Genomic DNA, 26,374 nt, shown 5'->3' on the forward strand with positions numbered 1-26,374 from the left:
ACAGAAGCAGCTCCAGCACTGAAGCAATATGATATTTGGATTAGCACTAGCTGTGGCCTCAGCAATACTGATCTTGTGCCAGCTCCTGGGGTGTCAGTGCTGGGATGCATCAGCAAGCAAATCTTGGACTTGCACCAGGGTCAGAGACTCCAAATCGCACCTTTTCCAATAGCTGCAATCTTGTCCTTGTCAGGCAGCTGCCAGTTGTCTGTTCCTGATTAATCCTCTCCCACGGGAATTCCGACCAACACGCCCCAAGAGAGGATGGGAATAGGAAGGGGATAAAACCAATATTGAGGCAAGCTTGCTTTCTAATTTTTAACCCATGCTGCCACCCTAATCCAGACAAGAAGGTAGCAGGATTTTGGATGGGAGTCAGTAGACCTGACTTACAGTGCTGTGCAGCACCATAGGCAAATGGATACAATCACAGAAATAACTGAGCTTTGATGAGTGTCAGGCTCTTTCCCAAGAGCTTCTCACAGGAGTGGTGGCCAGCTCTTTTTCCTTCTTGCTCCTGCCTGCCCTTTCCCTCAGCTCTGCAATGTTCTTTGCTGCTCCTGAACACCTCTTGCAGTCGTTAGAACAGGATCTGGGGTGTCTCCAGAGCCAGTGGAGGTTTTCCTTTGGGAGGCAGAAGTGAAATCTTCATCTAACTGTTGGGAAAAAATGACAGTCAAAGCCATGTCTGCTAAAAGCAACCTTGTCAGTCTGGTGGCAAACGCTACCTTCTCCAGATGCACATCAGATATGAAGAACACTCCAGCTTGCAAATCTCTCCCAGGTGCTCATTGCCGAGCACACAGAACAATGCAAAAGCTGGCTTACTGTCTCTTATCTGCAAACAATAATTTGAGTGACTTACCAAGTGTGACACATTGGTCTGGCCCACATCCCCGTGGTCAGGTCCTCCTGGACCACAGTCCAGGCTTATAGTGGTGGGACTGTCCTCTCTCTCCTGCCTTGGCTGGAGCAAGTTTTTTGGGATGCCAAGGACAGTCACTTTGCTTGTAGCTGGGGGAGCAGCAGCTTCTGGCTGTGCCCAGGGTAGGGCATGGTCCTCCAGCCATGGACGAACTGGTGCACTTACCTGTGGGCAGCAGCTGCACAGGAACCACCTGCTTCAGCAGCTTTTTCACCATTTCCCTGTTAACCATCAGTTCCATCAGTCGTTCCCGTCTTCCATTGCTGGTTCTGGGTCTGGTACAGACTTCTTTGCCAACTTTGTCCAACATCTGCATGAGCTGCAGAGCAGTGAGGTATGGGGCTGAAATCTACCATTCTTCCCATTGCCCTCACGGATCTGCCTCACTATTCCTGGGAGCTTTTCTTCCCAAGCACTTCCAAGGTGTTCCTAGCCCTGATGGGGGCTAGGGCTCCACCAGTGGCTGACCAGTCCATTGGAGAGCTTCAGCTGCATATGTGTGGAGGTCTTTTGTCTAAGGAATGAGGCTAAATCTAGGCCAGTATAAACCCCCTGAACAGCAGCTCCAGAAGCAGCTTCTCTGATAAGCTGATGCAGTTGTTCCTGAGTTGAGCTACTTGCTGATGTGGAGGCAGACTCTGTGCATGTGCATCAGGCAGGGGAACAGGTGAGAGGGGTATGTCTGAGTGGGAAATTCTTGCTGGTTGTATGTGAGGTTGAAGGAACACTTGGGTTTTCCCCTGCCCTTCTATAAACATTTTTTGTGAAAACAGATTTCTTAACTTAGGTTACAACAAGGAGAACTAAATTAGCTTCACTGTAAGGAGGAAGCTACTGGTGACACATGAACAAGAAATCAATCTTGGCTAGGTTAGACAGGAGATGAGGCTCAGGAATGCAGCCTGTCACCACAAACTATGTTAAAGGACTTCTGGCCACACTCAAAGTTGTTGGGTGCCTGGTGGGATGTCTGATCTCCTGCAGTGGGGTGAGGGCTTTCCCAGGGCTCCTGAGGAAGGAAATGCAATCACTGCTATTAAACCCTCATCCCCTGTCATAGGAAATGGTGGCACTCTTGCTTTTGTGTAAGGTGCTTGGTCCAAGCCTGGTTTCCCCAAAAGTGGCCTCCCTCTTGGCTGAGGACACAGGAGGCATTTTGCCAGGCTCTCCTGCAGCTTGGTGAGGGTGGGGAGTCCAGGACATGGGGAACCCTGTTCCTACTGCCGGCAGGAGCACCAGAGTGTTTGCTCGCTTGTCCCAACTCCAAGCATCTGGGTTTAATTTTAGAAACACAGTGCTATCTTGGGGCATCTTTTTCCACAGAATGCAAGCCTTTAAGTAAATAAATAACAGCTTTGTGGAGGTGGAATGACAGCCTGTAACCACACTGCAAAACACTCACCAAGCAAGCAAGCAGAGCCCTGTTTCACTTGCATGCGGAACTACTTTGCACAGATACAGTGGCTGCACCACCACCCTCCCCTCCTTCAGCCCCCTCTGGAGATGGCTATGTGCATTGATTAAAAAGAGATAAAAACACTGTGGAATACCAGCCTTGGAGAGTTGGAAATTAAACCCTCCCCCTCTAGCCACTGGGGTTCAGCTAGAGTTCTCTGGCATGGGTATGTAAGTTATAGCTTACTGGTGAGGGGCTAAGGGTTACTGGTGATGCCTTTGCTGCCTCTGGGACACCCCAGAGGGATGTCTGAGACATCCTGAGTGAGCCAGGAGGGTAATATCAGGCTATAAAAGATGAATGCAAGAAACTTGTATTTAAATACCCCTTCTAGTCTGAGAACTTTCTGCATGTGGTTGCTTACAGCTGAATGTCCTGGGTGTGTCCATCAAAGCCTGTTTGCTGGATGGAAAATCCCATTAAGCCATTATGCCAGAGCAAAAGCCCATTTTCACTGCTCAGGTCCAGCAGCTCCAAGATGCCTGCATGGCAGCTGTTGCATAAGCTGCTGGTAATCCTTTCCCCCTGAGTCAGCAAGGCAAGCTATTCTGAAGCTCCCAAAATGGGCAAGACTTTACCTTGGTCTTTCCTCTAATGTAGGGACTTCAGAGATGCACCTAAATCTGCAAGATGGAACAATCTCAGAATCACCCAGACTGCTGGCTCCTGATTTAGCTTGTCTCCTACTGCACATTTCCACTGCTGCCGGTGGCTAAGATTACAGGACACTGTGCTTATAAGGAAATCGGGTCAGGAGCACCTATCTTTGGTGCAGTAGTAGTTGGCAGTAACATTTCTGGGTGCTTCCTCAAAGCCAAAGGGATGGCTAGACTGTGCCTAATTGCAGAGGTATGAGTGAGCGCTGGCAACCGCCTTTGTAGTGAGTGGGTTTGAAACTGGTGTTTGTGGCTTGCAGAAAGCATCATGTAGCATCCCAGTGCCAAGGAGCTTTTGTTCTGTCCTTTCTCTCATAAGAAGACAAAGCTCCTCCTGTCCTTATTCCTGTAGCCTCCAGCAGGAGTATTTCTGGGGAAAACTGATAAGTTCTACATGTTTGTTTGGGGCTGGTTGTAGTGTTTGGATTCACTGCAGGGCCTGGATATTGCGAGCTGCCCTTGGCCTTGCTGGTGGCTTGTCTTCCCTGTGGGCTGCAAGGGCAGGAAGATTTTCCTTGTTGTGTGGTTCTGCCTGCTCCTCCTTTGCAAACTACCTGGCTAAGTCATCTCATTTCCTCCTCGGCCTCAACCTGCTGCTTCCACTAATACCATAGGTCTCAAGGGAATTTTTTTTGTATACCCTAGTGAAGGCCCTCTCCTGTGGGGCCAGGCAAGCTCTGCCCCTGTTTTCTGTAATCCTGGGATCAGGGCGGCCTTGGCAGCAGTTTGTCTTTTCCACTGATCTCAATTAAGATGCAGTCTTGGCAGGACAAAGCCTTTCAAGCTGCCAGCTGTAATAGGAGAGATGAGGCTTCACGGGCAGCAGAAATTATTCCCTTCCTTCAGCTCAGCTCATTTCTTGGATCTGGGCAGAGGATGGCCCCAGGAGCTGATCTGTAGAAGCCAAATGAGGCACACAGAGCTAAAACATTTCCATTCAGCACCAGGCGTAGTGTGGGGAAGTGCAGCTTTCCGAAGCACAGAGACTGTGGGTGGCAGCAGAAGGGGATGGGATGAGGTGGAAGGGGAAGTTGCAGCCCCACACACTGCCTCGAGATAGGAGCAATTCCAGCCTTGCTGGAACTCTGCACATGAGGAGGCTCAAGTGCTGAAATGACCCCATTAACGACCAGTTCATTAATGCTTTGGAAAGTGGGAGTAATGGCAAATCAGAGCTGCACAGCTGAAACCCCTCTCTCCCAGGCCTGCAGGAGTAGATGCTATCAGCCAGGTCTCTGCCTGGTGCCACACTACGTAGCTCTGCTGATGTTAGTGGAGCTTTGCCACAACTTGCACCATCTGGTAACTGGCCTGAGGCTCTACTAATAGAGCACCTGTGTATCTAATGGCATGTGTTATTTTTCCAAGCATAATATTAACACAACTCTACAGATGCTCGACCCTTCTGCTGTCTCCTCCTCTTCCTCCTCTGCCCCCTATCACTCCTGTCACACTGCACCCATGCTGCCTTTGACATTGGAACTAGAAACTTTGCTTTTGCTGGCCCTGGAAGTATCATCAGTGTAGAAGACAATTTCTGTTGCATTTATTTAAAGACTAAATCTCTGCAGAAACAGCTTAGTCTTACTGAGAGTTTCTGGTTTTGAGCAGGTTCTACAGAATTGGAGGATAAGCCCTATATTCTCTCTGTTGATGAAACAATTGTCTCTGCAATAATGTTGCTAATTTGGAGTACTGGAAGCAACCCTTAAGTAATAATGAAATGTGAAGTTTTTCTCCATGGAGCAAGTGTTGTGTGGATGGCACTTCGGAGAGTCACAGACATCTTGCCTGATGGCCATGACCATGCTGTTATGGTCAGGTTGTGAACACAAAACAGAGCAATGCCCAGTTTGTTACACAGCTCCGCTCAGAGCAAGGCTCGGCAATGCCTTGGGGAAACTAGCCTTTCTGGTAAACTTCCACTCAGCTGCACTTCACCACTGTTATTCTGAGTACCTTTTGCTCCCAGGAACAAACAGGGCAGATACAGAAATAGAGATGCTAAATTGAAAGCATTCTAAACGTGGCACTGACAGTGTGGAGGGACAGAGGAAAGTAGAGGTAGCTGGGTTTGTGTCTCAGCTACTACTGTATAAGCTTGTGGCTAAAAAGAGAACCAGCAATTATGACAGGGTGCACTGGGCTCACCTAAAGCCCTTCAGGACCAGCCTATGGAAAAGGATTCGATCAGTCCACCCTGAGCCTTTCCCAGGAGCATGCCAGGTTGTGGCTTTGCAGTTGTCATATGTACTGGCTTTTGAGATCTAAGTTTAGGCTTAACACCAAGTCTCAAAAAATCAAAAGCTTAGCCCACTGAAACCAGTGACTCCTTCAAATGTTTTTGAGTAATTCCCATTTGGAAAAAGAGGTCCTTTCCTAAGCTGCATCTTCCCTTTGTGCTCCACTCTTCTTCGCCCAGCACTTTCTGAAAGCATTGCTCCCTTTGACATAGATTTCATCCCTTTAAGAATACTTGGTGACTAACTTCTGCTGGCTCCTCATTTCTATGCCACATCCCATTTTTTCCAGGGCAGTCTGAGGGTGGGGTAACTTGCCTCAGGATGTGGCAGTGAAGGCAAGACAAGGCTGAGCAGCCACAAAAGACACTGGCTGGATTAGCAGTGAACAGACAATAACAAACAACTGGGACATCAGCTGGGACAACTGAGAGTTTTTAGCAGCAAAAACTGTACTGCACAAGCATTGTGAGGGCTGCCACAATCTGCAATATTTGCTTTGCATTCGTGTTGTGATTGGCATGCAGAGCTAGCGGTATGACTTGAGCACTTATGGCACCCTTCATGAGGAGGTGATGGGTTTGGTGCCTTACACTGTATTTTTTGTCTTTAAAAACGTGGCTCCAAATTAGAAAACAGCTCCTAGGAAAAGCATGTAAAGCTTTCTGCTATTGTCCCAGGATCAGCAGCATTTGGAGGCTGTACCTGGAGAAAGCTGTACTGCACATGTACTTCTGGCAGCACAGCTTCTGTCTCTGCCCTCTTGCAGAACACATGAACTGTACGGGGGTCCTTGGCTTCCTGTGGAGCTTCAGCATGTGGCTGGCTATAGTGAACAGCTCAATTGACTAAACTTCCTCAGGTAGGAACAGACCTTTCTCAACAGTACAAGTGGTGATAGCTTTCCTAGAAGCACAGACAGATTAGAAGGGGAAATTCTCTTAGACTTGTTCCTAATTCAGGAGGGACAGACTTCTATACAGGCACTTCCCCTGGATCTCAGTTTCGGCACACGGTCACTTGGACTAAGAGGGAGAGCCCTGGAGGCCCCCGGTTCCTTATGGTACTCTGTAACACAAAGCAGTGCTGTTATACACATCCACTGACTCAGAACAGGCATGTGGAAAAGCTGGGATAATGATGAGAGATGATAAATATTGATGCTGAACCTATAGGATTACTCAGTTTAATAACAGCCAGATAAAGATGACTTTCATTCAACACAAAAAAAGATTCCTTACAGTAATACGTTATTGTGACTGATCCCTTGCTAACTGCCAATTAATCATTGCAGCTTACAAAGTGTCTTGTTGCTTGTCCCAGGTTAACTGTTCCTAGAAGCTTATGGATTAAAACACAGGTGTTCCTTTGAATGAATAAAAAAGGTATTCAAAGTAATGCAAAACATACTCAATTACAAGTAGTATTTATTAAAAATGCAGTGGACACAAAAAAGGCAAGCCTTCAAAAAGTAGTCACATTTCATCAACATATGCTACACCATTGTCCCCCCATCACCACTAAAACATACAGTACTATCAGCTCACTTCTGTTGCAAAATGTTCTGTTTAGTCATTCTTGGCTCATTAACTATAAATATGCATAGTTTCAAGACTTGATAATGTAACATGGGCAAAAAATGGCATCAAAGTCAGTTTGCTCAACACTTCCAGACACTCTTAACCCAAGAAGTAGTGAAATGTGTGTAAGAAAGTAGTAAGATGTGCGTTACATTCGTGCATGTGCTCTCTAGTCCTTTGTAGGGTCTTGAGTTCTTTGTGTGAGCTTTACAGCATGACAACAAACTTCTCAGAAGCCAAAGAATCATATGCCCCAAAGCATCATTTTATTACTACTGCATATGCCTATTTTCCTTTTAGTTTTAAAATATCTAGAGACAGGGTGAAGGCACAGAGGGCAGGGTGTGTTGTGCAGGGTACAGGGGCACACTTCCTTTTCCTGGCAATTTGTTTCCACGCTGAGGTAGGGAAACAGTTGCACTATTGGTACAGCAGCTCCACAGATGAAAAAGGTCTCTTGTATTTGCAGGGCCAGCTGGCATTAGTGCTCAGTACAGCTGTGCTAGGTACACTTCTGGAAAGGTGCAGGAGTGTCCATACTATTAACTTAGACAGATCAATGATAACAAGGGAATTGAGATTATAACACTGAATGTAGGTGTGCGTATGTTTATAGGTTTGGGCACCAAGTTTTCTTGGCTCCTTCCCCTTTCAGCTGTAGCTGCTATGTCAGTCGTTGTATGTATCTTATCTCGGTGACAATGAATTCATTTTTAGTGGAAATAGTGCCTTCTGTAGTAACTAGTATATGAGATTTGCAAAGGATAAGCAAAGACATTTGTGGTAAAACCTCTTACTTCCTCATGTTAGACCTGTGCTTACTTTAAGTGAGCAGGATGTGCGTGACAGCGTGGTGTGTGCTTTACTGATGCTCATAGTAATTTAACCTTATTTCATGAGAAGTAGCTACTTGCAGTTTAAGATTCTTTTTCAGTATCTTCTTTGACCTTATTAGAGCTGTCTTCAACTCTATGCGTATGGAGAGGGAGCACCCTGAATCACATAAAACTTGACATTAGCCATAAGCACTAGAAAACAAGTAAACCAAAGTTGAAAATACCCTGTTCACAGAATTTAAATTAACGTTTTAAAAGGATCCACCAGTATTAACAAAACAATATCAAGTCATTTCTTATCTAGGATAGTCAAATATCAAAGCTATTTAATGCTACATGACAGTGGCCACTGTACATTTCTGGGGACACTTAAGTGCTCTGAGGCCAACAGATTTCATGAATGCAAACTAGAGAAACATGCAAAACACTCTGGCTGAGGCAACAGTAATTAAATTACTCTTCAAAATGGCTACTATTCCTAAATGCTGTTTCATCTGTCAGTACTATGCAGGCTGCTTGTTACTAGGAGTTGCAGTAAAAGACTGAAAAACTGAGTCTTCTGGGGTTTTGTGTGTTATCCACTTCTAAAGTCAGGCAGAACACATGCCTACTTCTGTGCATTGCATAATTAAACTCTTAAGCATGCAGGCACAAGGCCTCAATGTATTTGAGTGCTAAGGTCAAAATGCTGGAACATGCTTCTAACATTGTGAAATGTATCTTTCAGATCAGCAAAATAATTCAAACTCAGACACCCACTGTTTCTACATCATATTTTACAGAGTGCTGGGCAGCTGCCATCTTTTTCTTTCTTTTGAAAAAGGTACGTGGATATTTTCCCACTTTCAGGCAAAAGAAGCAGTAGCAATGCAACGGGATGAAAGCTGCCCCTCGGACCCTGGCTGTTCCACAGTTATAATCTCGGCTTGTGAACCTTACTATAGAGCAACGTTCTTCTGTCACCTTCTAAATTCAACTAAGAGGGTGAGGCAGCCAGAGAGACAGATTCAATTCTGAAATCTTAATCCTTGATTTAAAAATAGTTGCCAAATAACTGCACTTTCAGCACTTGCTTCATTTCTAGAGCTCAGAGTTCACGGTGTGATGACAGTGGTATGAAAGTTTCACAGCAAGAAGAAAAAAGAAACCAAGCAAACTTCTGTGGTATAACTACGAATCTTTGCTCAAGCCCATGTTGAGGCCATGGAAATGAAGGTATTAGCAGAGTGGAGCCCATCCTCTAGAAAACACAGAGTTATCAACAGGAATAAGTGGCTCCACCATGCACCCAGCAGTAAGCTGAGGGACTAAGGCAGAGCTGTGGAGTTGCAGGGCTGTTGAATGGTACATTTGCTGATGTCTCCAAGACTACTATCTGAGCAAAAGCAAGTTCCTCAAGAGGCTAAACATGAACAGTGGTAGCCTGGAGGGCTATAGGTGTCTAGCTACTATTTAGATCCTTGAGAAGTCTCCCCTCTGCCCACCTGTCTTACTAAGCAACTTCACCTCTTCAATGACAATATCATGAGTAACTGCTTTGCACATGTCATACACAGTCAGGGCAGCCAGGCTGGCAGCTGTCAGGGCTTCCATCTCCACACCTGTCCTCCCCCAGGTCTGACATGAGCTGTGAATCACCACTGCATATCTGGCCTCATCCAGGCTCAGAGACACTTCAACATGGTTAAGGGGGATGTTGTGACACAACGGGATCAACTGGCTAGTCAGCTTGGCTCCCTGAATTCCTGCAATCTGGGCTACTGCCAGCACATCCCCTTTTTTCACCTGGTTCTGCCTCACCATCCCAAATGCCTTCTTACCCAGGCGGACCACAGCAGCAGCAACAGCACTTCTTCTTGAATCTGGCTTCCCTCCAACATCTACCATTGTGGCCTGTCCTTCCTCATCAGTGTGAGTCAGATTGTCAGAGGAACGAGGTACCTCGGTGCAAGATACTGAACCCTCGGTACAGAATTCAGATCCTGAACTTGCCTCTTTGGACTGACAGTCCACAGAAACTTGGCTAACAGGAGAAGCCTCAAGGCACTTTGTGTCAAATGTGGAGCTTGGGTCCTTCTGGAAGACACAGCAGCCTCTGAGTTGAGTTTGCAGAATTCCTGTCATCATGTGCCACTGTTGCTCTGGGTGAGATCCTGGCAGGCAAAGCTGTCCTGTAAGCTTCTTTTTCATTAATGCTTTTACCATTTGCTTGGGTAAACTTGCTTTCAAAGTCAGCCAATGGCTAGATGTGTGGCCCCATTGTTTTGGATTTGGAGGATTTTGTAGGGCATCTCGGCAGAGTAGGCATGATATCAATGCAGGTTCTGCTGGGGGAAGAAAAAATAAGTGACATGAGAACAACTTACTAACTGGAAAGCTAAGCTAAGTCTGCAGTAGCAGAGAATCCTGTCAGAGAACTGTTTAGAACTTTCTGTATTGCAAACACCTACTTTTCTTCTCAAGCTCTTTCTCTTCTCTCTCACATCAGTTCCCTGTATTTGCTGGTTTGTTATTACAAATGCCATGACTAAAACTATTTGTTTCAAGGTCCCTGACAAGAAGAAACAACTTGCTTTCAGAATGTATCAACACCTATTGAGAAAGGGCAGTCAGAAAAGCAAGTCACAGAATCTAAGCATATATTTGAGACTGTCTCAGCACTATTCATCTTTTGAAAGCCTGGTGGGGTTTATTAGGAAATTCTTGCACTCAGATTGTCAACTCCACTTTTCCAAACACCTTCCTCCCAGCACAGGCAGCTGCATTTCCTGCTTTCATCTCCTTCTGCAGGGAAGGGTCATGTTAGCATTTGGTGACAGCAGGGACCAGACGCACTGCATTTGAAACTGCACTGTCTACAACCTCAGAGGGTGGGTCTCAGATGGGAACCTCTCTTATTACTGCCAGCTCTTACCATGTTAATGACAACTGAAGTTTAAGCACTGGAAAAACCACGCTCCCCTCATTGACAGGTAGACATTAAATCTAGTCAGAAGTATGTTCCAAGCAGGCAGAGAAGTAGTAAGCCATCCTGCCTCTTTTCACCATTTAATCCCTTGGTTTTGGCATTTGCACAGGGCTAAATGTCAGGTGTCAAGCAGCAGCAGTCTTTTTCACGTAGAAGTGATTTGTTTTGTAAGGAAAGAGAAAACATATAGCATAGAGGTAAGTGGCTAAGCCCTACTTTAATAGCCTCATTGATAAGCATGTTTCTCTTTTTCTGGAGCTCCCATTCTCTTTACACTGAGAAACTTGGAATTAAGTTTTGCTCAATAAATTCCTTTGGTAGGTCTGGTATTCAGGGACTCTCTTACTCATGAGTGTTTTCAGACTACTCACAGGCAAAACAAAGCAGCTTCCTGGCCTTTCTGCACCCTACTGAGCTACTTCTGCTGCCCTGACCTACAGGTATCACCTTGGACCGCCCACATGACAAGAGACACTGAGGACAATCCATTGGTTGTGCCTCCCTGTCATCTTTTTTAAGAAAACAAACCAACCCCTCTCTTCCTTGTTGGTGCCAGCCTCTGCTATAACAAGACAGATGCACTTAATACCTTTTTCTTTTTTCATCTAGAGTACCCTCCAAACATTGATCTGAAAGTGCCCATTACTGAAGCTTGAATCAACCACATATTTAATTACATCTTTTCAAAAATCACTACAATAATCTAAATTCAGGCAACAGTCCTTTGTGATCAACAGCTGATAGCCTATCCACTAAAATTAAGATTTCTGCAAGTGTAGTGGTAACATGTTTACCCTCAGAGAAAGGGGATTAAATTGACATAAATGCTTTGAATGCAACACAGCTCTGCTGTATAAGAACACAGAAAACTATGCTATCTCTTCTTTCTTTCCCTCTCTTCATATAGCAAGGTCTAACTTGAATATTCCTTTTAAAATCTAGGAACTCAAGTTCTGGATTCCTAGATTAGCTTTAAAGCTGATGCTAAGCCCCTAGCAAGGTGTATCATCTTCAGGACAAGCTGGACTGCAAAGGCAGACAAATACTTCCACAGGATAAAATACTCACGGGTGGCAGCAGGGAAGAGAAATACTGTTAGCTTAAGTAGAGATGTGAAAAGACAGCAACAGCCAGTAACGCATGCAAACATCTTTGCTTTTCCTAACAACATATATTTTCTTCAAGTTGTATTTAGCCATCTCTATATTCACCCAAATTGCTCATATACCTACAACAAAATAAATAGTTTTTCTACAGCCCTATATATAACACAACTGAAACCATCTGACAAACTGCATGTCCTTATGTTCTCTTACTGCACCTGAAGTTTAATTGTGTTAGCTTCCAACTAGCACAGTCTCAGGGGAGGAAGAAGGCAGGAGATACTTAAATAAAGGAGGAAATTCCCACAACCGAAGTGAACCTATGGGGAAAACAACCTGCCAAAAGGAATATTTTGATTAAGGAAAATAAGATACAAAGCATATAGCAAAGATTAGACAACAGCAGCACAGGGAAGAATCCAGGTTTTGCTTACTGGGACTAGCAAACACAATTAGTGATTTCCGCAGCAATCATTAAGTTTCATTAAATTAATTCCATACACCTCCCACACCACGGACTGTTTGCATGCCAGTATTATTTGAAGTTTGTAAGTAATTCAAAACACAATTAGGAAATCTCCTAATGATTCCCCATGTGTTACAGTGAGATACTCTCATCTCCAGTCTCTCCACTGATGCAGTGACTGCCAGCACTTAGTCTTGAAGGGACATGGAACAGCTGGAAGGAGGGCCTGAACAGGCTGCCTTCTTTTAGTGCATATGTCAGACAGTATTAACCACTTTTCAAAATGAAACTTGATGGATCTAACCTGTAGACATCCAGACATTTCCATGAATGCTAACTTTGGAGCGTGGGGATTCTTTCAAAGGCATCTTGAAAAATTATATAGGTCCCTGTGAGCTGTCAGGAGTTTAATATGGTATTTTTCGTCTTTAAAAAAAAAAAAAAAAAACAAACCAGAAAAATTTTTCCTCATGCAGCTAGTCAATACACACTTTAGACAAAGTTTCCCCTTTCCCTGGAATAGAGTGCAGCAGAGGGCAAATACTTCCAGAAAAGCAAAAGCAAATTGCTTGCACCCAATTCTGTTCACTTTAAAACTCAACAGGGAAAATGATGACCCTCTAAAGGCAGGCATTGGGTGAAAAATATTTCCAGTGAAATTCTATGTTACAAGACCTCTCTAGATCCTACTTCCTAATAAAAGCAATTGAAGCACAAACGCTAGGGTCTTTGTTTAAAAAAAAGAGCACTTCTTATACCACCTGTAGCAAAGACCTGCATGTTAATGCATGTTACCCTCCCCAGGGGTACCTGTTTTAAGCTGCACAGCAGCTAACCTGCTCCAGAGCATCAGTGAAAGGATGTGAGTTTGCGTTTGAAACATATGTTCATCTCTTCTACCCTTTCTGCATTTTTCCCTTGTTTTTCATAAGGAACAACAGAAAAATTTCCAATTAATCTCACAATGCTAACTCTTGCAAGCATTTCTTAAGTTTAAGGAAGAGAAAAGGTATTTTGGAAGGTAGCTATCTGACGAAACAGGGAAACATAGGCACAGATAAGGTTTAATCCGCACTGAAGGAGATGTGAAAAACCAGTAAGAGAACATCAACAGTGCCACATCACTCATGAACAAAGCTTCAAGAGGAGAGAAAAGTTAGCAAACAACTTCAATAGACACAAGGAGAAGAAAGGCTCCTAGTCTATAAGGCCAGGCAGACACCAGCTACTCCAGATTTCATGGCTATGTTCTGAGACTTTGCAGCAATAAGAGGACATTTCAAAAGAATGATGCCCCAAGTTTCAGATTCTGAAGTAAAAAAGTAGTGAGATGGAAAAAACTGCACTTCTGTCAGGTTAGTGGCTCTCTATAATAGAAGTTAAATTGAATTTCTTAATCCAGGGACAAAAATCCATCCTGCATCCTTTACATTTATACAGTAATCTGGTCAATTTCATAAAACTCACCCTAAACTGCCTTATAAGTTACTTTATTATTCTTGTCCAGTACAAATTGAAGCAGAGAGGAAATAAGATAGGATAGCTAATGAAACATTTGGAAAATATGATAAAATTTTAAAATCAGAGAAAACAAAACAATGCTGTCAATCAGAAGACTGAATAAGGCTTGGTATGGACATTAAACCTTTCCTCCTCTTCCACATCAGCATGTTAACCAGAACTGCCATTTCTTTGCCTAAGCCTAAGCCAGCACCAAACACAAGTTAAGACTTAAAATCTCAATCCACTCTTCTCCCCCAAATACAAAACCCAAACAAAATCACTGTATGTTTATTACGTACTGATTTGTCACCCACCAATCAGGATCATTGGCCGGTTCTTCATCTGGGAAATGTTAAACATGCCTAGAAATAAAATAAAAAAACACACAAAATCTAAAAAGCTAGGATTTTTAAGTCAGTCATGCATCTGTTTTATATATTTAGCTTTCTGTTCTTCACAGTACAAACTTCATGATAGTAATTACATGGTAGTATTTAAAACCATAGCTGCTGCAGTCTCCAAGCATCCAGCTGCTATATGTCTAACTGTAGAACCCTTTCTCAGAAAGCCTTCCATAATCTAAAAGAATCTGCAAGAGAACAAAAAGGCCAAAGTATATTTTTTAGTGTAAAGGGGACTATTCCATGCTCACAAAGCCACTTCGTGTGCAAGAGGTCAGCATTCCCAGCTGCAGGCAGATTACAAAAATAAGGTTAGGTTCAGATGTGACTGAAACACAGTTTATATCAATATAAATTCAGAAAAGACTAATACAGCCCAAGGATATGACTACATCATCATGGACCTTGTGTCATGAACTTATGCAGAGCACTAGATGAGTGACTACAAATTTCTGCATACTCAAAGAGAGATCTGTCAGTTCCAGAAATGTGTGAATGCATTTGGACTGACAACTCAATTTAAATTTAATACTTATTTTACAGCAAATTAATTTTAAGAAAAATGGGATCTAGTACAACTCCATCAATTTTTGCTTAGCTTTATGCTTTGCTGTTGTTATTGTGAGCATTGGTATCTGCATCTTTTTGAAGACAAAAGACAGTCTGAAAGACTTTTAGATGGTCTGGATTCTAGCTTACATAGAAGGTTAAAAGATTCAAAACAGACATCCAGATTTTGGAGTTAACAGTAGGACTGGTGTGCTACCAGCTTTCTACCAGACAATACTCTTATCAGATGAGAAAGTTCTTCCCCTAGCTAATGCAGCTTCATTCAAAAAGTTTTTCCTACTTTCTTTCTCCTGGCAGGTCAATGCATTCCACAGCTGCACCAGGACATTGTTTTCCCTAGTCACTGCCGTTATTTCTCAGGTACAACAATCATACCAGCATGCTGTTTCTTTTTCCTGCCCACTGCTGCTCCAATGATTTGAACCAACTCTTCCTCTGAGGCACCTGACCGTAGGTGATCTCTCAAGGACACTTCTGAATTCCCAAAAAGGCACACCTGCAGACAACCCAAGGGAATAAAAGAGGAGAAATGAGAAAGAATATAATAGCTTTTTACAAGTTATTTCATACAAATCTCAAAGTAAAAAGTTTTGAAGAGGCCTATCCTATTGAAAAAAGAGAACATTTATGGAGATTGTCTTGTTTATCTCTCTTCCTGTACACACATAGACAGCCTGGGACCTTTATGTAACTTAACCCCATTAGGCCTTCAGGCTTCCTTGGTCATCTGACATTACACAGCAGCACAGCTATTGTTAATATCAGGTGACAATGCCCAAGTGCCAATTTTTAATTGAAAACTTTAATTTTCCTTCAGCAACTGCCAGCTTCAATGTGGCAGGAAATGGTTGTCCCTACCCCTTCTACAGCTGTTGAGCAAACATACAGGCTTCCCTTGAAGGAGAAGAGTTGCAAGATGATGTTTGGTGAAACAAGACAGGATCCTTGTGAAACACAAAAGCCAAGCCCTCACAGCTGCTTGGATGCTTTTTCAATGCAAAATCTGCTTGTCATATGTTAAAGATGATTTTGAATCAAAATGTTTATATTTAATGGCCTTGCAACCATGCTTTACAACAACTGAAGTTAACTATGTTACCAAAACAGAGAAACTAAAAAAGTGATGTAGTATTTCCCTAACAGCACCACAAGATTGAACAAGAATATATAAAGGCCAGATAAACAAGAGTTAGCTGGTAATAAATGTGTCTTTCCATCCCAGCTACTTTTAAGGGAAGAATTTAAACACTACTTTGACTGCACAAGAAGCAAAGAGAATTCTATCTCAGTATGAACCTTTAAGTTCCCATCTGCTGTTATCCTCAGCCGATTGCAGGACCCGCAGAAGTGCTCAGACATGGAGGTGATAAAGCTGATTTGTCCCTGGAAATGTGGCACCTTATAACTCTAAAGAAAATGCAGAGGATAAAAAAAAAAAATTCAAATATTAGACTCCTTATTTTTATAGCTCCACTTGCCCAAAGACCAGAAGGCATTTCAACACAGATTTTCAGATTTTCTTCAGTTCTAAGGTCATATGAGAGAAAAAATGCAAAGTCAACTATGTCAGGGATTCCAGATTATTTTGTTCCGGGAAATTCACAAACTTGTTAAAAGTTTGCTCTTGTAGTTATCAACTGACAGGTGATGCCAGTAGGCACATTCTTACTCAGGCAGCCAGGAGCCATAGATTCATATGGGCTAGAAATCCTCTAGGTAACACTGCACACTCTAAAGCAATGCTGTTATTTCACTGAATAACTGTTTCAACAGGCTTGCTAATGTCTAGACACAGACAGACACAGACTGACAAAAGTTTCAAAAGCTGTAAACACAGGACACAAGCCTGCCATTCTTTATATTTCACCAAGGCAGTAGTAAAGACACTGTTTCTAAATGTGAAGAGATTATGACTGGTGTTTAGCAAGACTTAAACCACATGCAGGCAGCTTGACCAAAATCCTAGAGTTCCTACACTGAGTATTTTTTTAATTTGCTTGTCAAATATAAATGCTAAACTGGGGAGCATTTGGGGATTTTAGGGCAGGGAATGAACGGTGGTACATTTCACATGTTCTTTGTCTAACCTCACCTTGGCTGTACTGGAAGCTTCACAGGGCAATTTCTCCAATTCAGGCCATCGCTGTTTAATTGTATCAAGCATTTCTTTGTAGCTCACCATCTTCTTGAAATTCCATTTATTGCCTAAAATTAACAAAACCCGCATAATTAATCCTGCTACTAATCCTTCTCCAGCTTATCCAGGGGAGACAAACAAGCTGCAAAAGATACAATGCAACTTAAGGCAATCCCTAATTCCCAAAAAGAGCTCACCAAAACTTCCAGAGGCAAGCCCACAGGATGAATAACCACCAAACAGGTTCATCTATGTCCAAGGTACACACTGTGCCATGAAGAATCTCAAGGCAGCACTGCTTACCATCAAAGGGCATGTATTCTATGAACCGCACATCAAGGGGCAGATCCTTTGTGAAATCCACAAAAGCCAGCAGTTCATCTTCATTGAAACCTCTCATCACCACACAGTTTACCTGCAGGAAAAGCAGACACGATTAGTGAGCAGAGTATGACTTTCTTCCCTCTTTCACAAGGTTTCATAGTACTTGTGGAAGGCAAACTAGATAGAAATAAACTTTTTTTGAAAATAAAAATGAAGACAAGATGTCACAATTGCAGTGATAAAAATGACCATTGCTACCAAACTTGCCTGTAAGATCTTGCATCTTATCTGACTAAAGTTGTTAAAGTTGCCTTGATAAATGGAAAACCAATAAAAGCTAGGTAAGAAAGACACTGTCTTACACGCCTAAGGTATGGCAGTTTTTACTGTCTAAAATAATAGTTCCAATCCCCAGTCCTACCTTGTATGGCTTCTGTAAAAGTACTGTCACACTACCTTCCATAGCGTTCTTTATGACAGATCACAGACAAATCCCCCAGACCAGGAAGTGTTCACAGCACACTCCACAGGGTACAGGATGGCTACTGCTGCCTTCCTCCATGAAGAGGTTAAAACTGAGTGTTCTGCACGTTCCTCATGAATAACACTTGTATCAGAGCCTCAGGTCTTCTGTGCTTTATCTGAAGAACAGATAGCTGTGCAGTTGCTGAAACATTCTCTGTTAGCAACCCAGGCTTGTACATCTGAGCATCATGTGTCACAATTCTTAATATATTTCAGGAAAGACTAAAACCTAGTTTAATTCCAAGTGTTTTTTTTATAGCTCTATAGCCAAAACCACTCATATATACTAGATCTTCCAAAACACTGGTGAAACTGAAGGGAATCACAGCTGCATAGCTGCAAACAGCTGAGTTAGGGTGAAGTTTCACATTACAGCTGAGTTGGCTTATCTGCACCCCCAAAGCAGGACTCCCTTTGCCTTACTTTCACATTGGCTCTCATCAGAGACTGCTGTAAGCAGCTGAAGGAGATAAATCAGGAGAAAATTAATGTCCTTCTGCAGGGTAGTTTTCTGCCTGCTAACTCCTTTGGCCAAGTTCACAGCTGGGTCAGACAAGTGCCAATTCAGGAGGAGTTGGAAGAAGCAGAGAATAAGACCATCCTGTAGCCTGCACCTAGGCAACTGATAGGCTATGTGGCAGTATGAAGTGCTACCCTCAGCTGCACAAGGAGATGATACGAATTTCTCCCAGTACCTCTTGATGTGATCTTCAGTCTACTAAAATTTTTCTTCAGTTTTACCAGAAGTTATTCACAGTGGGGGAGAGAGGGGAATAAGAAATTCCTCACCAGGTGAGCTGTATCTTTTATCCCAATTTATGGTAAAACATAAAAGTTTCAGAGTAAATAAACACTGACTTTACCTTAACAGGACAGTAGCCAAGTTCAGTGGCTTTGTGGATTCCTTCCATTACCTTGTGAAAGCCTGAGATATAAAAAGAATAAAAGTTTGTCTTGTTCAAAAACAGAATGGAAAAGGAGGTTTTGTCAAAGTGAACTCAGGTATAAGACACCAAACACTACATGAGACTAAGCTCCTTCTTCCAAAGCTGTAGTCTTCAACAGAAGATTCTTTATATATGTTAGCAAAAGGGCAGTATATTCCAGAAGTTTGTGCTGACTATTTCTGTACTATTCCTAGTCATACATTTTTCTGTGTAGGTCCACCACCTGCCTTTCCCTCTTATCTACTGGAAACTCAGATTCTCTGGTGAAGAGATTATACTTCGATTAATCTTTAAGTGCTTTACCAGAAATAAGCACTATTTCAACACCATTCTATGCATACTTAGTATTGGATGCATTTAAAATCAGAAGAATAAAGAAGTGACGTGAAACTTCTACTTAAGTGCTTCTGGCTGGTAAAGGCGTTATAAAACACGGACACAGGATAGCAGAAGATGCTAACTGTTCTGTAAGCCAGTCCTAATGCTAGTCTCGAATACTGCAAGAGGTAAAGAGCAAGGAGAAGACAGTGAAATAACTCTTGCAAGCAACTGTTACAGTTATGACTTGTCACCCTCTATTTGTTTTACATGTGCTCAAGAAGTTTGCAGCACTGGTGGCAGCTTTCAGTCCCATTAAGCAAGTTGCAGGCTGAATGTGGCAACAGGCAATGATACGCTGCTATAAGCACATCCCAAAGGCATAAGGGGAATCAAAAAGCTCTGCAACAGCTCAGAAAACCTTATGAAGGACTTCAGGACTGCAGAAAGGTGAAAATGAACTTAGCTAAGAAGGCCAGGAAACAATCACTAGCAAGAGGCAGATCAAATACTCCACGTTTGAACACTCACAAGCTTGGGCTCCTTTTGCTCTAGATGTATGGAACAGGATTACAGCTTGCAAGGCATCTAACTTAGTATTGTACCCAATTCTGCCTCTACCTCCCACCACAGTAGCATGAGTACAGTTCAGAACAACTATAAAAAAATCTCTACAAACAAAACCCATAAGCTATTCTAATTAACAACTATGAGCTTGTTTCTCCTGAAACATTTGGGGTACAAGGTGATTACTTAAAATAAAAGTCTGTAAATATATTTTATATTTTTATGTTTATGTTTTCCCTTTCTTCTTTATGGAAAGCTGTTAGGAGTTCATCTGTATTGCAATACTTAGTAAAATATCCACTCTAGATCAAAGTTTTTGGAAATGGAACAACAAAAAGAATAAAACCAAAACACTTCAAAACATTAGAGCAGAAACAAATACTAGATATCATTCTGTCAGAAAATATTGCCAAGCCTCAGAAGTTCTCTGAGACTGTTTGACCCTCTTCCTCTTCCACTCAATGATAACTTTCAATATTTTAATCATTTAACATTTCTTCTGAAATCATCAATTTAGCCCACTTTAACACAGAACCATCCAAAACAATCATATGGGGAACAACACCTCACAACATTTAATTCTTAAAAGAAGAAAGGCTTCAAGGCCATGTTTAATGATTCAATTATAGTACAACATTATCTTATTTTCCTTGTACCAGATAAAAAGGAGAAGAAAGGTTGTGAAAGAGGTTAGACTGGCTACGTGCAGGGAAGTATTTTTCACTTTTTCATCCCTTAGAATGTAGTAGATGGGTAGTAGAAATTTTATGGTCCTCTAATGTGCTTTCATTCATCAGTGAAATTTCTGATCATCTCACAGTCATCCCCTCTATCTCAAGCATCTGGGAATGCAGGTGTAATGCAGGTGACATGCACCAAAGATACAAAATTCCAGCCTTTTCTTAAAACCCCGGAATAAGTTTCCAGAGGAGCATAAATATTGATTCCAAGTTTCTTGAGTTCCTGGTTAGCTTGATAATTGGATGCCACCTTTACTTTCCACGGAATTTGCCAGCCTGTAGGAATCTAAGACCAGGAATCCCTCTCACCTTAACAGAGCTATATCTTGTCGCCTCTGGAACTGACACAGGAGACAGGGTAGCACAGTAGGGCAGGCACTTTATTCTCTGCTCATTCCATACTTGGAAATCTCCTATTAAATAAAAAACCCTCAAAAACAATAAAGTATTTGTACATAATTTCAGCCCTTAACAAAAGAAAAACTCAATTTAGTGTTACTATTTTCACCTGGTGTTCATTTAAAAAAATTCTGTATCATTTGGATACTTAGTTCTCCTTAAAGATACTGAGTCATACAATCTTCCCTTTTCATTTTTTATGCCGTTCAGCTGAGCAATTCCTCTCTTTGTGGTTAAAGACCTTTTTTTTTTAAAGGCGGAAAAGGGGAAGAAAAAACGTTTATAAATAAAAATTACCCTCATTCTCCAATAACTTTCAGTTTACTTTATAAGCAGCACATTCCTAACAGCTTCCAATCAGATATGAAGACCTGTGGCCATATAATTCAGGAGGCTAGAGAATCAGGATCGTTCATTCAGTAACAAAGGAAGGGGTTATTTCCAGTGAATGTCACAAACCAGGTAATATTTAAATGCAGAGAGCAGAAGAAAAGAGCATCATCAATGCTTATTTGTGATTAGATACTCCCAGATGATTCTCTGGAAGCCAACTGTGCCATGACACGATCAGATTAATGCAATGGCATACACTAGGAGGATAATGCTTCAGTCAGTTTTATGACAGGGACAAATTTCTGCACCATCATGTAGAAACCTGAAGAAGTGCTCACAGAGACTGTAGACAAGGGCACCTTTCTGCACTTGCCAACAGAACTTTGACCTGATAGCAGAGCAATTCAAACGCTGAAATTACTTCTCACAGCAGCCCAGATTTTTACATCCCTTGCTCTAAATTTATCTTACATTGCTGCACCATCTAGTGGCTACTTGGACATTTTGTCTGTATTCAAAGTGGACAAACTGCCACAGTTAAATGACTGGACAGAAGCAGAATGATAGAACATGAAATCGGTCTTAGGTTGGAAGGAAGCACAGCCATGAAGCTGAACTTCATGATGAACTTTAGGATTCCTTTAAACAACATTCTATAACACTGGGAACATTCAAGCATTTTTGAAACTTTGCTTGGAATTACTAGCTCAATCAGAGAGAAGTTATAAAGCTAGCGCCCCTTCTCAAATGACCTCAGGCGTGGTTATGTTTATTCCTATTAAAAAGAGGTGGAAGTAGGGAACATCACTAATCAGAAGTGAGACCACTGCTAACATGCCTCAAACACAGCTTCCAGAAACTGCTGCTATTCGTGACAAGAAGTTCATATCTTGTGGCATCTTAGTCCCCAGCCACTACAGCACAAACATCTGGTTTTTGAACAGTATTAAAGAACAGCACGAGACCAATGCAATATTTGGAGAGTCCTCTTGACATCCATGACTAACCAGTAAACAGCCAGTTACTGGAAGCGGTAGTCAGAGTCCCATTGACTGTGGTGAGCTGAGCATCATCTACTTCACCAGCTCCAACTTAAAGGGCTCTTTCTGCCTAAGGGTTGTAGGAAGAAGGAAAGAGTCACTATTTAATAAGCTAGTATAGACTACTTTTCCTAGCATCAGAAGGCTAGCAACCTTCTCCCCTCCCAAAGTAACTGAGTGTGAAAGACATACCAAGAAAGTCACAACATTACTGCAAGTACTAATACAATTACTTAGAAGACAAGCCTGTACCTTTCCTTCGGACAATGAACTCAAATTTGGCTGGGACCAAAGTATCTAGGCTGATGTTAATAGCATTCAGTCCTGCCTCCTTCAGTCGGGGCAACAATCTGGTTAAATTGATCCCGTTGGTTGTTATGGCAATAGTTTTCAGCCCTTCTAGCTTGTACAGTTGACCTAGGAAAATAAAAAGTAAAAAGAAAAGTTTAAAGTAAGTAATTCAATTGTAAGTTACACAGAAAACCCAGAAGATTTGTGAAACAAACCAAAAAATATCACTGAAGGTATGAGGAAAACACAAACACTTCAGTGCTTTGGCCTTCTTCCAACTGTATTGGTTTAAGAGACCCATTTTAGCACAAATCCATTTCAAAAGGTATGAAAGACAGTAGTTTATTGCAAGCAAAATTCACTATAAAGAACACTGAAATACATGCTTATTCTGTTCTCTGCTTCCTACAGTGAAGAGCTACGTTATTGTTGGAAGAAGTACTCTGGTTTTGTTTATCTCTTTTTCCTGAATCTAGTGCTGCAAACTGAATTCTGTCTTGTGCAATAGTAATAAGCAGTAAGCCATACCTTTCACACACGACACCTGAACTAGCTGTGTTTATCTAGCAACATTTATCCTACTATGCTTTATGAAAAAGCAGTTCTAACCCAGAGGTAGCTGCCACCAGCAGTGAATATAAACTCCTGAAAACAATACCACATATACTCCTGACTAAACAGAAAATGGCCAACATATTAGAACGTTAAAGAGAACCTACAGCAACCATATCCAAGGGACAAAACACTTGCACTTGACAAATGAAATATTTCCATTACCCACAGTGGTAGCCCAGTTAACTCAGGAGAACTTAGGCAAGACACTAAAAATTGGCTAACAGAAGAAAACCACATCAGAAACAGTTAATGTCATGAAGTTAAGATTCAAAAAATAGCTGCCTCCTCATAAACCAAATGCAGAAATCCTCAGCATACCAGAGGGTAGGCTTTCAAACCTCCAGTTATCAGTACAATAACAAATAGGAAAAAGCCCTCATAAACCTCTTGCAGAAGGAGAGCCAGGGCAAAGTAATTTTCTTATTTTCCCTCTTCCCTTCTTTCATAGCCTCTACCCTAATTAGCTGAGAAATATTTGAAGAATCCCTTCTCTCGAAGCAGCTTTAATTACAGTACAAATATTTTACAGTCCCTTTCCCCCCTCCCTGTTTTACCTCCACTTGTTCATGTTGATTAGGGCTTCTGCTTTATCTCATTTCCCAGCCATTCTCAAAATATTCACCCTAAGCTGGGCCCAAAACTCTGGAATGGGACAAGCTGCGTCACACCAGAGACACTGAATTTTACAGCAGCAGCATTTTGCAACATGATTAAGAGCTGCATAAAGACATTTGGAACCTAAGGTTGTAATGAAAGAGCAAGCTTTAATAAGTACTAGATTTCTCTGGCATTCACCTCTGAAAATCCTCCCCACTGACCAGGAATAACCTCTTCCTAGAGGATGAGTGCTACTGGCCCAAGTTTGCCAAAGGTTATTTAACACTAGCTACCATTAGCAGCCTAGTCTTTGTGAGAGCATAGGAGAGACACTGCAGCCAGAGGATAGTGCAGGAACACAACTATTTTTACTAAAATTTACAGCCTCAGAATGTACAAAATGCTCAGTCTCCTAAAAACAGGAAGAGACTAGCTGCCACACAGGCTTCATTGCTAGAATTGTAAAATGCATAAATGTGTTGAATAAAACCAAAGCCACACTGCAGCCTAAACCAAAAAAATTTAAGAAGTAGCATCAGCTGATTAGGCCAGTTAGTGCAGGCAGCAGGTGTTTTCAATGCATCTTCTTCATCATCAGACAGGACAGGATACAAGATGAGGCACTGGAAATATACTAATACATGGAACCACCTGTAATAACAGATGGAAGTCAGCTTTCAGAGACAGAGACTTAACACTAATACCAAGACGTTAAAAAGGACCAATTAGTATACTCTAACTTATTTGTGCAAGCTAAGAAGTGGAACATTTGCAGTTGCTTAGTTCCTTGGCTTGTTGACCTTTAAATTCAAAGGGGATTAAAGAGATTTCATAACTCTGTACTTGCTTTGTACTGGTATCAAGTCTGTTTGATGACCTTTGGTCACCGCTTTAGCAACAATTAGCACAAGCAAAGGCAAATGATAAAACCTTCAAGTAGTAAAGGAAACAGAACAGATGCTATAATTCAACAGCATGAAGCTACAAGTTTATGTGTCAGGCTCAAGCCATCAAGTAAACCCTTTTAAATTCACTTTTTCTTTTAGGATCAGGAGCATCTTCTGAAACAGAGCAGTTTCTTACATGTTCTCCTACAGCTGTTGCTTCAATTGGACTTCTGACTGAGTCCAGAAAAGGCACATGCATCTCCTAATACATGAATAAACAAGTCTAACCAGCACCACTTCACTCTTGAAATGTGTATGTTGCAGTGACAAGTCATCCAACTGCCCATCCCCCACCTCATGGAGAGAAGATTCTACATTCCACCATCAGCTGCTTCAGAAAAGTCTCAAATGCATTTTCAGCAGTCCCCAGGATGTGATTTAGCTTTCAGCAACTGTTAGTTGCCAAGTCACAGTTTATGTATATGCATGCGTTAAAAGAAGATTTGTAATAATCTAAAGAACTGTAGCAGGTCTCTGAATAACTCTGTCTCCTACAGTAGCTACAAATCACATCTGTTCATTGAAACCACAAAAAAGTTTGAACTTGAATATTAGAAAAATTTAGTAATAGCAATCGAGCAGTAACATTTTTGAGCTTTATTGGTATTTCACAGACCATTTATAGTCAAGAGTAAAGTTTGCTGAAAACAAATCTAAGTGAAGTCTCAGTCCTATTTAGCACCTGAGATATCGCAGCCAGCTTCTATAAACCATCTAGAAATTCAGATAAACTCTATCCCAGCCCAAACCGGTATATTGTGCTAAGATGGCTTTAATAACAATTCCTAAGTCAATGTATGCAGAAGACATTTTGGGGCATTTTTTCGCTTCAACGTGTCTTCCCATAGTCATTATTCATGGTCTATTCAGATTTGAGACTTTTATCTTGATCCCAAATTTGCGCACCATAAAGCAATACCAAAGTCTGAACAGACAAAATGTCTTTACAGTCTTAATATGCTAGTTTTAATATGTCTTAGAAAAAAAGGGTCAGGCTAATAGAAACCCATGAGAGAACGAACTAATGCAACAGGACAATCATCTTAACATCCATTACCTTAACCCCTAAAATCACTTCTCTTGTCAGCCATTAAAATGATCACTATGAATCTCTCAAAGTTCAGCTGTGAACAAGAACAGAGGCAGAATAACAAAAAGTACACTGGTTCAAAAAGATTGATCTCCCTCTCTTAGCCACAGAAATAAGCCTTTGAGAATTCTATCACTGCAGTAAAACAAACACACACAAAAGAGCTTTCTATCCTTCTTATATCAATTCTTTAGAATTGCAGCAATATGATAATTACTTTGCAGAGACCTGGCTACTCAATTTACACCCTTAACATCAGAGTAGCTTTGTTGAGTAGAAGAAGCCATCAGCTACCGCTGATAAATCCAGAAGGTGCACGTGCTAGGAAATAAAGTTCTGTGCTGAACTGATGATGTTGATGATTTCAACTCATTTTCATGCCAATATAATACGCTGACCTGTAAAACATATTCACAACGTTGTGAAAAAGACAATGTTATTTCATGTATAATTATTCTTCAGGTTTTTGGACTGTATTAGTAGACAATTTTAGGCATAGTTCTTGGATCAATATATAGCAAGTCCTTTGAAAAACAGTGTATTTATTGCGAACTCACCCACAATATCAACAACATCAGGTCGGATTAGTGGCTCTCCTCCTGTCAGTCGAATCTTCTCTACACCTTCTTTCACAAACAGTCTGGCTAAACTGATTATCTCCTGAGCAGTGAGTAGTTCTGATTTAGGGGTCAGCTGAACACCTTCCTCTGGCATGCAATACTGACCTGAAACAAAGAATACAGAAATACATGGGAAAAAATAATCAACACCAGTTAACGTAATGTTGATAAGAAAAATGT

The 26,374-nt window shown here is 41.7% G+C and overlaps 1 protein-coding gene across 4 annotated transcripts in view; it reads right to left on the reverse strand.

Moving 5' to 3' along the window:
- Nucleotides 1-6,686: 6,686 nt before the first annotated feature.
- The window catches only part of MOCS1 (molybdenum cofactor synthesis 1), a 29,671-nt gene continuing 9,983 nt past the window's right edge, over nt 6,687-26,374 (reverse strand). For 2 of the 4 annotated variants that reach the window (XM_069852548.1, XM_069852549.1), the window contains exons 3-11: nt 26,132-26,299; nt 22,287-22,451; nt 18,554-18,615; nt 17,145-17,256; nt 16,797-16,909; nt 16,001-16,111; nt 15,080-15,200; nt 14,048-14,095; nt 6,687-10,017 (exon numbers count right to left, since the gene is read on the reverse strand). In XM_069852548.1, coding sequence (XP_069708649.1) covers nt 9,146-10,017; nt 14,048-14,095; nt 15,080-15,200; nt 16,001-16,111; nt 16,797-16,909; nt 17,145-17,256; nt 18,554-18,615; nt 22,287-22,451; nt 26,132-26,299 — 1,772 coding nt within the window. In that variant the 3' untranslated portion in view covers nt 6,687-9,145. Of the gene's footprint in view, nt 10,018-14,032; nt 14,096-15,079; nt 15,201-16,000; nt 16,112-16,796; nt 16,910-17,144; nt 17,257-18,553; nt 18,616-20,571; nt 20,682-22,286; nt 22,452-26,131; nt 26,300-26,374 lie in introns of those variants that run through there. The other 2 variants (XM_069852551.1, XM_069852550.1) reach the window with 2 other exon arrangements.

This window comes from Phaenicophaeus curvirostris, chromosome 2 (assembly GCF_032191515.1).
Source record: "Phaenicophaeus curvirostris isolate KB17595 chromosome 2, BPBGC_Pcur_1.0, whole genome shotgun sequence".
Lineage (NCBI taxonomy): Eukaryota > Metazoa > Chordata > Aves > Cuculiformes > Cuculidae > Phaenicophaeus > Phaenicophaeus curvirostris.